The sequence below is a fragment of the Calypte anna genome, chromosome 10 (assembly GCF_003957555.1).
Source record: "Calypte anna isolate BGI_N300 chromosome 10, bCalAnn1_v1.p, whole genome shotgun sequence".
Classification (NCBI taxonomy): domain Eukaryota; kingdom Metazoa; phylum Chordata; class Aves; order Apodiformes; family Trochilidae; genus Calypte; species Calypte anna.
In genome coordinates, this window is record NC_044256.1 from 2,944,306 (window position 1) to 2,956,812 (window position 12,507).

General features: G+C 47.8%; 1 protein-coding gene across 2 annotated transcripts in view; it reads left to right on the top strand.

Moving 5' to 3' along the window:
* Positions 1 to 12,507, top strand: part of ARID3B (AT-rich interaction domain 3B) — a 36,833-nt gene that overhangs the window by 10,742 nt on the left and 13,584 nt on the right. For both annotated transcript variants that reach the window (XM_030457199.1, XM_030457200.1), the window contains exons 3-4: positions 3,347 to 3,418; positions 4,835 to 4,907. In XM_030457199.1, coding sequence (XP_030313059.1) covers positions 3,347 to 3,418; positions 4,835 to 4,907 — 145 coding nt within the window. The remainder of the gene's footprint in view (positions 1 to 3,346; positions 3,419 to 4,834; positions 4,908 to 12,507) is intronic.

A 12,507-nucleotide genomic window follows, 5' to 3' on the forward strand; every position in this document is an offset into this window, starting at 1 on the left:
GATATAATTGCTTCTGAAGCCAGGCTGGCAGCCTCTTGGGGAGGAGGAGGTGGTCCGGGGGGGAGGTGGCTCTGGTGGCCTCTGAGATGTGTCTGCAGCATCTGCCAGCAGCTCAGGAAGGTGGCCAGCCCTTCCCTACACCTCTGCCTTCCCACTCCTGCTTTGCCAGTGCCACTTGTGCCCCCTTTTTCTGCAAGAACCCAGATGAATTCTTGCCCCTGGTAATGCAAGGGCTGTTTGCCAAACACTTGGCAAATTCCCTCGGTACACACGGGTGGAGGGAGAGGCAGGGCTCTCCCCAGGGATGAGAGCAGTGGTTTTTCCTTCCTGCTACTATTGCCTGACTTCTACAAAGGTCTTTTAATGATCCGTGAGGATATATTGATTTCTCAGGTTCCTGCTGTTCCTATGGAGGAGGGTTTCTCAGCACAGGGTCACTGGGTTTTCCTAGGAGGACTGGAAAGGAAGCTTGATCCCAAAGCTCCTGCTGAGCCCTTTTGCTTTGCAAAAATGTAGTTTATTCTGCACAGGGATCACCTCTTGGCTCCAGTAGCTCTGTGGGGCTCTGGACTGATTTACCTCTTCTGCCGGTGCTCAGGTGGCTGCCCTGACCACTGCCACCATTTGGTGTCTTTGGTTGTAGCCTTGGCACGGCCCCAAAGGTTTTGGTGAGCAAAACAGTCCCTCAAGATCAAAGCTGAGGCCTGGGAAAGTGCCTGTTGGTGCTTGCATTCGAGTCCTCTGAATAAATAGTGCTTTATTCCCCAGCTGCTGAGCTGACATTTCATGGGAGCCTGAGACTTTTGCTAACCCTGCTACCAAAAACAAACCTGGGTGAGGAGCAGAGTCGGTGGCGTGCAGCAGGGGGGCCTGGAAAAGATGTCTAGCCTGTAAGAAAAGCACCATAGCCTGAGGTGAGGGGCTTTTAACCCACTGGTTGTGCAGATTCACAGGGGCACAGTCCCAGGAGCTCTTCAGGACTGAAGAGCCAAGTGGTGGGCTGCTGGAGATGCCCACAAGGACTGAAGGAGCCCAAGTTGTGGGCTGCTGGATGGAAACCCTGTGCTGTTTCACACTGTGGTGGTGGTGGTGGTGGCTGGGGGTTGCACCAAGGTGACTGAGAAGAGCTTCTCTCATCTCTTCTGATGGCAAAATGAGGGCTTGAAACCTCAGTTCTCACCAGAGGAAAGGCTATAATGCTGCCCACTGGCTCTCACCTCGGATCATTCCGTGTCATGCCAGGTGACATCCATCTCTGCCAATTTTCTGGACATCTGGCAAACACTGAATGGCTTCAGATGGCTCTAAGCTCCTTTTCACTAGCATTACTGCTGTCCTCCCCAGCATCCCAGGACACAGCTATGGGAAGGAAGGTGCCTACATCCTGCTTATTGACTCTGTCAAACCTTAATCTTCCCGTTCTCTACCGATTCCCCTTTTTCAGATATTAATAATTTAAAAAAGCAAAATAACTTCTAAAGGGCTGTTAATCCCATGGGAAGTTTTGTTCCTGGAAATTCTGTCAAGTTCAAACCCACTGGCAGGAGGGAATTGTCTCCTTTAGACCTTCTTCTTTTTCTTTTCTGTGTCCTCAAATGCAGCGGAATAAGCTCTCAGCAGGAGCCACGTGGGGTTTGTGACACCAGTCAAGTGTTTTGCTGCTTGCTGGAGCACCCAGTTTAACACTCTGAGCAGGTTTGCTCCCAGGATTTATATAACCAAGTTACAGACTTGGGAGGAAGAAAGCAGCTCAGCCCTCTAGAAATCATTTTGCCTCGAAGGGTGCAAAGTTGGGCTCGGGAAATTGCTGCTGCCTTCCAAAGGGGCTGGTGTGTCACTTGCTCTGACTGGTCACACAGCTTTGTTGAGCTGAGTTAACACAGTCAGTGGGGTTTTAGGAGCAGCTGGGTGTTACCATAATAAGGAAAAAAACCCTTGTTTTTAATCTCTGCTAGCAAAGGACACCCGGATGAATCCTCCTGTGGACAAAACTGTCTTCAGATCTCTTCCTAGAGAGGGCTGGGAATTGATCTGCTGTAATAAACAGCTGACATAACAGAAGTGGCAATAATCCCCCATTAAATATCTTTCAGTTGATGGGACTCACTGGATAATTGACTTTCCAGCAGGAATTACTGGCTCAAACTAAATCAGCAGGCATTAGGGCAGCTCACTGCAGTGTTTTTTAAAGGAGGAAATGCAGCTTTGCCTGGCCTTGACAAGACCTATTCATCTTTCTAATTCAATGGATGTGTCACAACCAGATGACTCCAAGATTTCAGATATTGGACCACCTCCCTAATTCGTGGGCTGCTTTTTCTTTTTTGTGCTGAAACCTCTTCAAGGCTTTTCTAGCTGTGTTAGGATGCAGTGTTTGGCAGGACAGGGCAGTCCAAGCTGCCTAGCCAGATGGATTTAGCTGGTTTTCTTGAGTGGCTTTAGAGCACTTGCTGCCCTGGGGCTTTATGAAGTTTATGTTTTAAAGATGCTTAAAGAGTTTTTCAAGGCTCATTCTCCTGCTCTTGGACCTGCCACATGGGCAGGGGCTGTCTCTGCTGCTTTCCAGCCCCAGTGATGGTTTCAGGATGATGATTTACCAAGTAGAATAAGCCTAACTGGAGTAATCCTTTTAATGCCTAAGAAGAATGACCCTTAATCCAGCAAAGCTGAGCTTTCCATTTCTGTGGGGGAAAAACCACATCCAGGAGTAAGGGTCCTGGGTGGGCTAAAGTCTTCCAGTGGGATTATTTCCCTCTTTTTTTAGCTCACTTTGGGTTTGGTTTTGTAGCCGAGCAAGGGGAAGGCAGAAGGGCGTTTCCAGGAAGGGGAGCAGTTTTTCACTTGGGGGATGGAAAGGAAGGATATCTGGGTAACATCTTTTTCCAGGGGCACTTGGTAAACAGGTGGATGTGGAGAGCAAAGGCAGCACCTTTCTAAGCACTGGACCCTGTTCCAGTAAAATCCCTGCTGTGAGGTGGGCAGCACGCTGCTGTTTAGCAGGTGAAGGGAGGCAGCTCTTGAAGGTGTTGAGGACTGACCTTAGAATGGTTTTCCTCACCATCAAGGCAGCTTTTTTTGAGATACATTTCCATGATAAAAAAAAAAAATTCAGAGCTGAAAAACTTCCCCTGTCCTTCAGTAGTCACCTGGAAGCTGAAATGCCACTTCCCAGTTTGGGCCGAGTCCCGGAGGTACAGATGTACAGACGTCCCTGGCTTTTTGGCCTAAGGCAGCAGCTGCTTTTGCATGTGTTTGTGCCCCAAAATGCACGTTTGTAAGATACCTGGAATAGTCTGCAAAGCCTTGCTCTGGCCATCCTCTCACCCTTCCCTTTCCCTCTCCCTAGAACGGCAACGTGAGCTGGAGCGAGGAAGGCGACGGCTGCCGAGGAAGAGAAATTTCACGAGACTTTGCCAAGGTCAGTCTGAGCACAGGGATCTGGGAGAATGGGAAGGGGTGGCTGGGGAATTCCTCCCTGCCTACGAACCTTTGTTGTTTCTATATAGCCCCAACCGGGTCTGTTTTGATGCCTTTGGTCACTGGAATATATTCTGAACTAAGACTTCAGACTCCTGAAGCTTGAAGTCTTGGTCGGTGCTTTCTCCAGGTAGAAAGAGGGTATTTCATTTCTTGAGCCTGATTCCCACTGTGGCTGTGGAGCTGAATGTAGCAGCTGCAGGTCACACCAGCCAGAGGAATTCATTTTAAACTAAGTTGGCCCTTTCTGAAAGGGTGCAGCTAATTGCTCTGCAAATACACTGGTGTGTTTTCTTTCCAGAGCTCAGTGTGTGAGAAAGCACAGAGCTTCATGTGAAAATGAGCCCCAAAAGCCCCTTTCCTCTTTTGGAGTACCAAGCAACATCTCTGGAGAGGCAGAAATATGTTATTTCCCAGTGAATCTTGGCTTTTCCATTGAGCTGCTCCTCAGGAGCTGGTACCAGCAGCAAAAAATTCCCTGGTGTGGTGCAGGAGCCTTCCTCAAGGCAAACAAGAGAAGGAATTAAATCCTGCTCCATGTACAGTGTTGTCTTCTGTCATGTTTTATATTCTGCTGTATCTCAGACTGACTTCAGCCCATTCAGCCTGTCACTTCTTGGCCCCACAGGATTCTTGCTAGGTGAAAATTAGATTTTTCTGTTCCAGAAGCAGTTTTAAGATGACCCTCAGACCCCTTCCCTTCTGAAAAGAATGGATAATACAGTGGCTTCCCTTTGGAATAAGCTGCCTATGGAACTTAGTTTCAAATGGTTGGGGTTTTTTAAAGCCTTTTGGTAGAATTTCTGCAGCCAATTGATTCAGGGCTGGTTTCTGATATTTTTCCAAAGCTTTTTGACTAATTTTCAAGAAGTGTTTCTTGCCAGGCCTTAGCAGTTACAGGAAAGCTCTATCCTTTCATCTCCTCCTTCAAGGGACTTAGAGTTTGTCACTTATGTGACAATCCCTGGAGGAGGGACTGATGAGGCCAGGAGAAGCTGCAGAGAAGTTTTATCTCCCTGGTGCCTCAAAGATACACACCACTAATCTGCCCTGAACCATTGCAGCCTTTCTTTTGGGTGTCTCATCTTTCTTTCCAGCTTGTCTTTATCATTTCTCTCCCCTTCCTGCATCAGTGCTGCTAAATTAAATCTTGTTCCCTCAGGGTCCCAGCCTGCTCAGCTGAGGGTCCCTCAGACTGTCCCTGGAGCCTTGCCCACTGAATTGCAAGGAGTCCATCTGGGTTTTGCCTGTGGCTGCCTTCCCCTCCCCAGATTAGCTGTTGGGATAAGCTGGTATTCCTTTATTTTGTTCCTCAGTGTGGATGGTGCCTTCATTTTCCCATTTTTCCTCTCCCCAGCTTTATGAACTGGATAGCGACCCCGAACGGAAAGAGTTCCTGGATGACCTCTTCATCTTTATGCAGAAGAGGGGTGAGTGAGCATTTGTGTGGGGTTGATAAGGTAAAACAGGGCAGAGGGAAGCTTCTGCAGTTCCAATTCTTCCCTCCTGAGGTTGAAAGAACAAATCCAGCCCTTGAACTTGGAGATCAGGTGGAAGAGCAGTAGTCAGGCTTGGGATGTTTGCTTTGGGAGATAAGAAGGAGCTCGGTGGAAAAAGTCTCTTCTGCCCTGGAAGGGATTTTCACAGACACTGTTGTTCTGCCCTGACTCCTACCTTACACTCAGGTTGTCCAGACACTGAAGAGCCCAAGCAACCTGGGTGCCCAAGGGCTCTGGAAACAAGGCTGGGTGCCACCAGTGAGGCTCTGCTCTCCCCTTCAGGTGGCACATCAAGTGGCACATCTTCCCTCCTCTGGTTTCAGTGGCATGAGGAAGCTGAGTGTGTGTGGGGACTGCATGGGGACTGGGAAAACAGACACTGAGCCACCTTTTCCTCTGGATTCATGATGTGTCAGCTTTCCATTCAGTAATTCTGTGTAACTGAGGGGAGAAGTGCACAGTCCAGAAACGTTCTCACACCGTTCCCTGTGGTGTCAGCAGCTTGGTACAGGAGCACGTGTGAAGTGGTTCAGCTGAGATGTCACCAAAAATCTCTTTTCTCTCTCCTAGTTATCAAAGTTCAATCCCCTCATTGCCAACTCTTTATAATAAAAATGCTCCCAGACATGGTGCTGTATAAAACAGCTGGCTCTGAACTTTTGTGGCAACCCCTTTGTGGTGCCCCTTCCTTCCCTCAGGGCAATATTGTGCCCTGAGAGTCTAAGAAAACAGCAAGATGTGACGTCTCAAGTCTCATCCATTTGAAAACTATCTGATTGCTGGAGCTAGAATCTCATCTCCAGTTGTCTCCTGAAGCCTGCATTTTCAGTGCCTCTCCTCTGTGGCTGCCAGGCTGCCCAAAATTCAGCTACTGCTTTTCAGCTCTGTATCTGAGCTGGCAGCCAACCTCTGGGCATGTTCACTCTCCAGGAGGTGGAGGTTATGCTTCCAAGTTGGTTAAAAAAGAGAGCTGAGTTTTGCTGGTGTTTTTGGCTTTTCATGTGCCCTAATTAACCAGGCTTAATTAGTTTCCTTGCAAATGTTAACCTGAGCTCCCAGGTAAGGGCAGGGAAGGCTGACAGACAGGACAATAATCTGAAGGAGGTGATTGGCAGCAATAGAAACCTCCAGATACTTAGAGAAAAATCTGCTTAATACTTCAGTGTCTCCTTCCTATTACCTTTTAATTATTTATAATTGACATGTTCCCAGTGCAGGGGCTGAGCTGGTCACCAGCTGGTTGCTGTAGGAGTTTAGCTTTTAATCATCCAAGGGTATTTGTTTTCTGGAGACTCCCTTGTTTTCTTGCCTGCTAGCAGGTTGAAAATGAAATCCAAGAGCTCAGCACCCGTGAGGGAGAAATGCAGTGAACTGACAGCCCTTTGCCTGTGGCACTGGACATTTTTGGCCCTCGGGGAACATTTTTGGCTCTGGGGAACCGGGTAGATTGTAGGGCTGCTTGTATGTTTGGGCACCCCCAAAAGAAACAAGCAGATGGATTCTGGGGAGCTGAATTCCTTCAGGTTGAGGTGAGAACTGAACAGCAGAGGTTGAGCTGTTGGAGGCAGCTTCTTCTCTCTTCTCTCTCTTCTCTAGTCTCGTCTCTTCTCTCTTCTCCTCTTCTCTCTTCTCCTCTTCTCCTCTTCTCTCTTCTCCTCTTCTCTCTTCTCTCTTCTCTCTTCTCTCTTCTCTCTTCTCTCTTCTCTCTTCTCTCTTCTCTCTTCTCTCTTCTCTCTTCTCTCTTCTCTCTTCTCTCTTCTCTCTTCTCTCTTCTCTCTTCCCTTCCCTTCCCTTCCCTTCCCTTCTCTTCTCTTCTCTTCTCTTCCTTCCCTTCCCTTCCCTTCCCTTCCCTTCCCTTCCCTTCCCTTCCCCTTCCCTTCCCTTCCCTTCCCTTCCCTTCCCTTCCCTTCCCTTCCCTTCCCTTCCTCCCTTCCCTTCCCTTCCCTTCCCTTCCCTTCCTCCCTCCTTCCCTTCCCTTCCCTTCCCCCCTTCCCCTGAGCTCTCCCCACTGCTGTCCACAGCAGGGTTTGGGTTTTCTAGGGAGGGTGGACATCTCCATCTCCATCATCCTCTTCTGGGATCTTCCAAACCTTAGGAGCAAAGTTCCCACAGGATACCCACACCCAGGCTTTCGTTTTCCTTTTCCTTTGCTTTACATGCCAAACAAATATCCTTAAGCAAACAAGGCTGAACAGCTGCCTTGTTCTGAAAGAGTCCCCCAAAGATGGATATCACCAAGGCCTCATTGCCCCCGAGAGCACAGTGCTGTGTTTCTTAGCTCATCTGTGTGAAGAGCTGGTTAATTTGCACCTCATGTCTGAAGGGAATGGAAGGCAGATCCAATAAACATTGCTGCTGTAAAGATGGTGATTTTCCTGATGTCCAGGAGGAGTTGGAGAGGTGCTGGGTTTGGGGCACGGATTGCTAAGTGAAGCTAAACCAGAAAAGCCTGATGTGAAAGATAAATGACAGATTTCACAGGAGCTACCGAGTGGCTGGAGGGATGAAAAGAGCTGGTGGTTGGTGCTGCTGTCAGGAATGCACCTAGAAATGTGAAGCCATGAAACAGGCTTAATGCAGATCAAATGTGGGGGTCTCATCTGCCTCTGAGCACAGCAGGTTGTTACTGAATGACCACAGCTGCAAGTGATAAAATGGCCCTTCAGTGGCAATAATGATGGAAGAGGGAGATGAGAGGAAAGCTGTAACTCTTCCTTTGTTGGATGTTTTATTCCTCTATGTGTTTAGGTGAATGGGTCCCACCGTGGCTGTGATTGAAGGGGCAGCTGGAGAGAGGAGGGGTGATGGGCTGGGGAGAGCAGGACTGACTCCCAGCCAGTTCTGCTGCACCCCTGCCACCTCTCTCCTTGGCTTCTCTGGCTCTCAACCTAAATGTTCTCTTTCCTGGGACTGAGCAGGAGGAAGCAGCTTCAGGAGGGGCTTCTCTGCATCTCCAGTGCTGAACTGCTGGGCCAGGACAAGTAGAGCCTCCATCTCTTGGGGTCTGCCTTCTCAGAAGATGGATTTTTAGCCTCCTGCTGCTTGAGGAGTCTCTCTAGGAGCCTCTCTGAGGGTGATCAGACATTGGAATGGGCTGCCCAGGGAAGTGGTGGATTCTCCATCCCTGGAGATATTTCAAAAGAGCCTGGATGTGGCACTGAGTGCCATGGGCTGGGAACCATGGAGGGAGTGGATCAAGGGTTGGACTTGATCTCAGAGGTCCCTTCCAACCCAGCCCATTCTGTGATTCTATGAAGTTCAGGGGTTCAGGGCACTGCTAAGAGCACGGGCTGAGGGTTCTCTGCTCCTGGGCTGCATGGCAGGCACAGAAGCTGGGTTTGTTCTGCCTGCCACTGGGGATGCTGCAGGCAGGAGCAGCTTTCCAGGTGCCCAGCCTTGAGCTGCACCCATTACAATAATTCAGGATAATTCTGTGTTTTGTGGCACTGAAAAGAATTTTAATACAGAAACGTGTAGCCAGATGGGCAAGTTCATTTCCTCTGATCAGACTCAGTGTTGGAGCTGATGCCATCTTGCATCTTTTCAGGGCTTTCACACCCTGTGGACACACCATGAACCTCAATTCTGGCTCCATTTCTGTGTTACAGAAAGCAGAGGTGTGGTGAAAACTGCAGCTGTGAGCCCTGCAGCATGTTAAACTGCTCTTTGTCCCCAGAAAGTGAAGGACTGTTGGTGGCATAACTCCTACAGCCACCAGTCACTGAGCTGATGGTATTCCAGTAGAGATGGAGCACTGGGACTGGTCCATCCCCTGGATCAGCAGCACCCATGCAAGACATTCCTCTGGAGACAAGGTTTGCAGGGGAAGAGATTTACCAGGGTGCTGTGGTGTGTGAGGAGAGGCTCCCCCCTTTTAAAGGAAGCTGTTTTGTTGATTTTAAGTACTGCCTTTGTGAAGACCTCATAAAACCTCTCCAATTGTACAGCTCTACTCATTTTCTTCAAGGTTCCTGCATGACCTTGGTTTTCCCAGATGGCTTGACCATTCTGGGGTTTTATGTGTGTATACATAGAAGGGGCTTTGTCAGCCTGCCCGTGTGGTTTTAATGTTTTCCTGCTGTTGTGTGCTCTGTCTGCACGTTTCAGATGTGGAAATACAACAAATCCAAGGTATTGACAAGAGCATTTACTGATGGATTCTTTTCTCTACAGGCCAAGGTGTCTTTAGGAAATGTTTGTCCCGGGAATACTCTTCATTCCTCTACTAATTCAGTGTGGCAGGTTTGGGGTTTGTTTTTTTTTTTTTTTAATCTTTTGAGCCTCTGGAGGTATTTTTGACTCTGAGTTAAGGAATGCAGCTCTCTAAATGAGACATCAGTGGGCAAATTCTCAGCATCCTTTGCTCATGCTGCCTGCTTAGTGCCCAGCCAAAGCAAATGCTGCCCTAAAGAGCAGGTGATGTTCTGAGCTGGAAAATTCTCATTTGTGGCAATGCAGAGGTCTCTTTTGGATGGTCCAAATCAGGCAGCTGAAGTCCCCTTCCCTGTTAGACCCTTGGATTTATCCACAGTTAAATCTCCTTTCAAGAACCTCTTTGGTCAACTGGTCTGACTTAGACTCAAGAATGTTGAGCAGGGTCTTGTGCAAATGGTGAGCAGTGGGGACCAGGGAAATGTTGTAAGGTTTTTGCTTTTATTTTTTTTTTTTTAATTTAAAAAATAAATATTTATATATTTTATTTTTCTTTAAATTTGTTTATATTTTCCTTTTTATTTTAGGTTTCTGCTCTAAGGTTTTACCTTTTATACTCTCTAGAAAGGATGACTTTTCCTTAACTTTAAGGGAGAGCTGGCCTTCTGATTTACATTCCTCTGGATCCTTTAAGTGGCTGAAGCCTTTCAGGACAGGGAACAGAGGGTGCATTACTCCATGCACTTAAACACTTGTAAGTGATGCCAGGATAAAAACAGGTGCAAAGCAAAGTGCCTGGGATCCTTTTCTTTTCTTTCTTTTCTTTTTTTTTTTCCCCAGGAAGTGTCCTGCTCATCAGCCTTAGGTGCCAGGTGACTAAAAGTCTGCACCAGATTTGCAAGTTGATATTCTGGAGGAATATCTGGGTCAATTTGGGGACTTAGAAGTAGTTACCAGCAGGTAACTTTCTCCCCTCTCTGTTATTTTATAAATCAGAATATGAATTCCTCTCATGGAAACAGGAGATATTTTTCTTTAATTTGGAAGTTTCCCTTTGGAAAGATGTGCAAAATCTTTTTTTTCTGAGAAATTACACAACACAGTTAATTTTTTCAGTCCAAGTAATGAATACCTCTGGGTTTTAAGCAGCTGATAATTGGGGTTTTAGAGAGTATGTTGCTTTAGTATGTTGCTTTATGGAGGAAGCTGCAGTTGTAGTTAATGGGAAAACAGTGTTAGGAGTTGACTTGGTTCTGGCTTGCAGGAGGAGTGTTTTACATGTAGCCAGAATAAAGTGTTTGAGCATCTTAAATGCTTTGTTATGAGCTGTGTTTGCAGTGGATGAGGTAGAAAAGAAATCAAATTGAAATGATGGGTGCTCTGGTGAGCTCTGAATCCCAGGTGCTCCTTCCTGGCCATGCAGATTTGAGTGATGGAGGCAAAGTTTTTGGGGTTTTTTTTCTTTCTCCCTTCCCCTGAAGACTGAGCTGTGAACTTCTCACGTGCTTCTTCAGCATCTCAAAGGTTGGGTGCTTGTGGCTCCAACCCTGGTTGTCTCAAGCTTCCCCTCTGCTTTGGTTGGGTTTGGCCTCCCCTCTGAAATGTGGCAGCATCTTTTTGAAGTTAATTAATGAACTGCTGCACCGAGGAGGTGATGCTGGAGGTATCCAGGGGGGTGGCAAAGTGCAGAATCGTTTGGTATAAAGCTGCCCCAGTTTTTGACTTCTTATTTTATTTTCCCCAGCTGCCACCTTTTCTTTTCATTGCCTTTCCTTGCCCAGAGAAGAAGAGTTTGTCTGGAAAACCCACCTACCATTTCACAGGGGTTTCAACCAACATCTGGTGAAGAAGTTTGAAGGAACATATTGGGACCCAGCTGTGGCAGGAGCAGCCCCACAACTGGACTGGAGTGGGGCTGGGCAGGAGGGAGCAGATCTCCCTGGGATCTCTGCTCCAGGAGGACCACCTGATGCAGGAAGGCTACTGGGTGTGGAGCTTTGGCTACTAGAAGCTGGGCCAGTGAGGCTGCCTCTGGTCCAGCAGGCATGATCTGATCAGGGGCTGCTGTCAGCCCCACTTAGGGAGGGAGGGAGGCAGAAACTGATGGGGTTGTAGAGGGGTGCAGATAAGAAGTGGGCCTCCTGTCAAATAGAGCATGATTAATTCCCCTGTATCCTGGCTCCTGCTTTGAGAGAAGTGGCTAATGGTCTGCAGGCTTGTGGATCAGGTGGTGACATTCCTGGTGGGAGGTGAGAATGCCTGCTGTGGGAATGCCATGGCCAGGGAGAGATTAGATCAGCCATGGCAGGGACAGGGAGGAAGAGGGGAGAGGTGGTTTCCTTTCTGTTATCCCTTTTTATTTTTATTGAGTGCTTGGGAACAGACTCGGACCAAATCAGCAAAGAAAATGTGTGTGCAAAGGAGCTGGGGTGGCTGAGCAGGCAGCTTTGGGCTTCATCCTGGGAGAAGAATTCAAGAAAACCAGGAGCTGGGACTCTACAGAGTTCAAGTTGGTTCTGTTATCCCTTTGCTTTTTATTTTTATTGAGTGCTTGGGAACAGACTCAGACCAAATCAGCAAAGAAAATGTGTGTGCAAAGGAGCTGGAGTGGCTGAGCAGGCAGCTTTGGGCTTCATCCTGGGAGAAGAATTCAAGAAAAGCAGGAACTCTACAGAGTTCAAGTTGGTTTGCACGTATCCTGCACTGCCAAATTGCTGTTGGGCTGATTTTTACCTCTCCCAGGTGCATAGGGAGATCAGTCATACCAAATGATTGCTCTTAATCTCCTTACAAAGAAACATGATGATACCTTCAGGATTTAGTTCCAAATTTTGTTAGATCACTGGGTTTCCCCAGTCTCCTAGGGAAAATTTGTTCCATTTTGTTGTCTGAGATTGTTTCTCTTGTGAACAAGTGGAAGCTGGAAAGAGAAGCTCTTGCCTTACCCGTGCAGTTTGTGGTTTAAAAAAATGCCCCCTCTGTGCCTATTTTTTCCCTCCAGAGCATGTTTTAGTGCACTTTGAATGTTGCTCTGCATAGTAAATCTTGGGGATTCTCTCCTCCTCTGTTCCTTACTTAAAAAAGAGATGCTTCTGAAAATTGGATAGGCCAAAAAATGGGAGGTGAGTGAAAAAAGTACTGCTCCAGGGTGGGTATAATTATCTGCTGGTTGTCTCCTGCATTCAGGACAAGTCGTGGCTTAGACTGCTGGCAGGTGGGGAACTCCCTGCACTGGGTATGGCTCTGGAGGAGGAGAAGGAGAAGGAGAAGGGGAAGGAGGGGAAGGAGGAGAAGCAGAGGAGAAGGAGAAGGGGAAGGAGGAGAAGGAGAGGAGAAGGAGGAGAAGCAGAAGAAGGAAAGGAGAAGGAGGAGAATCAGA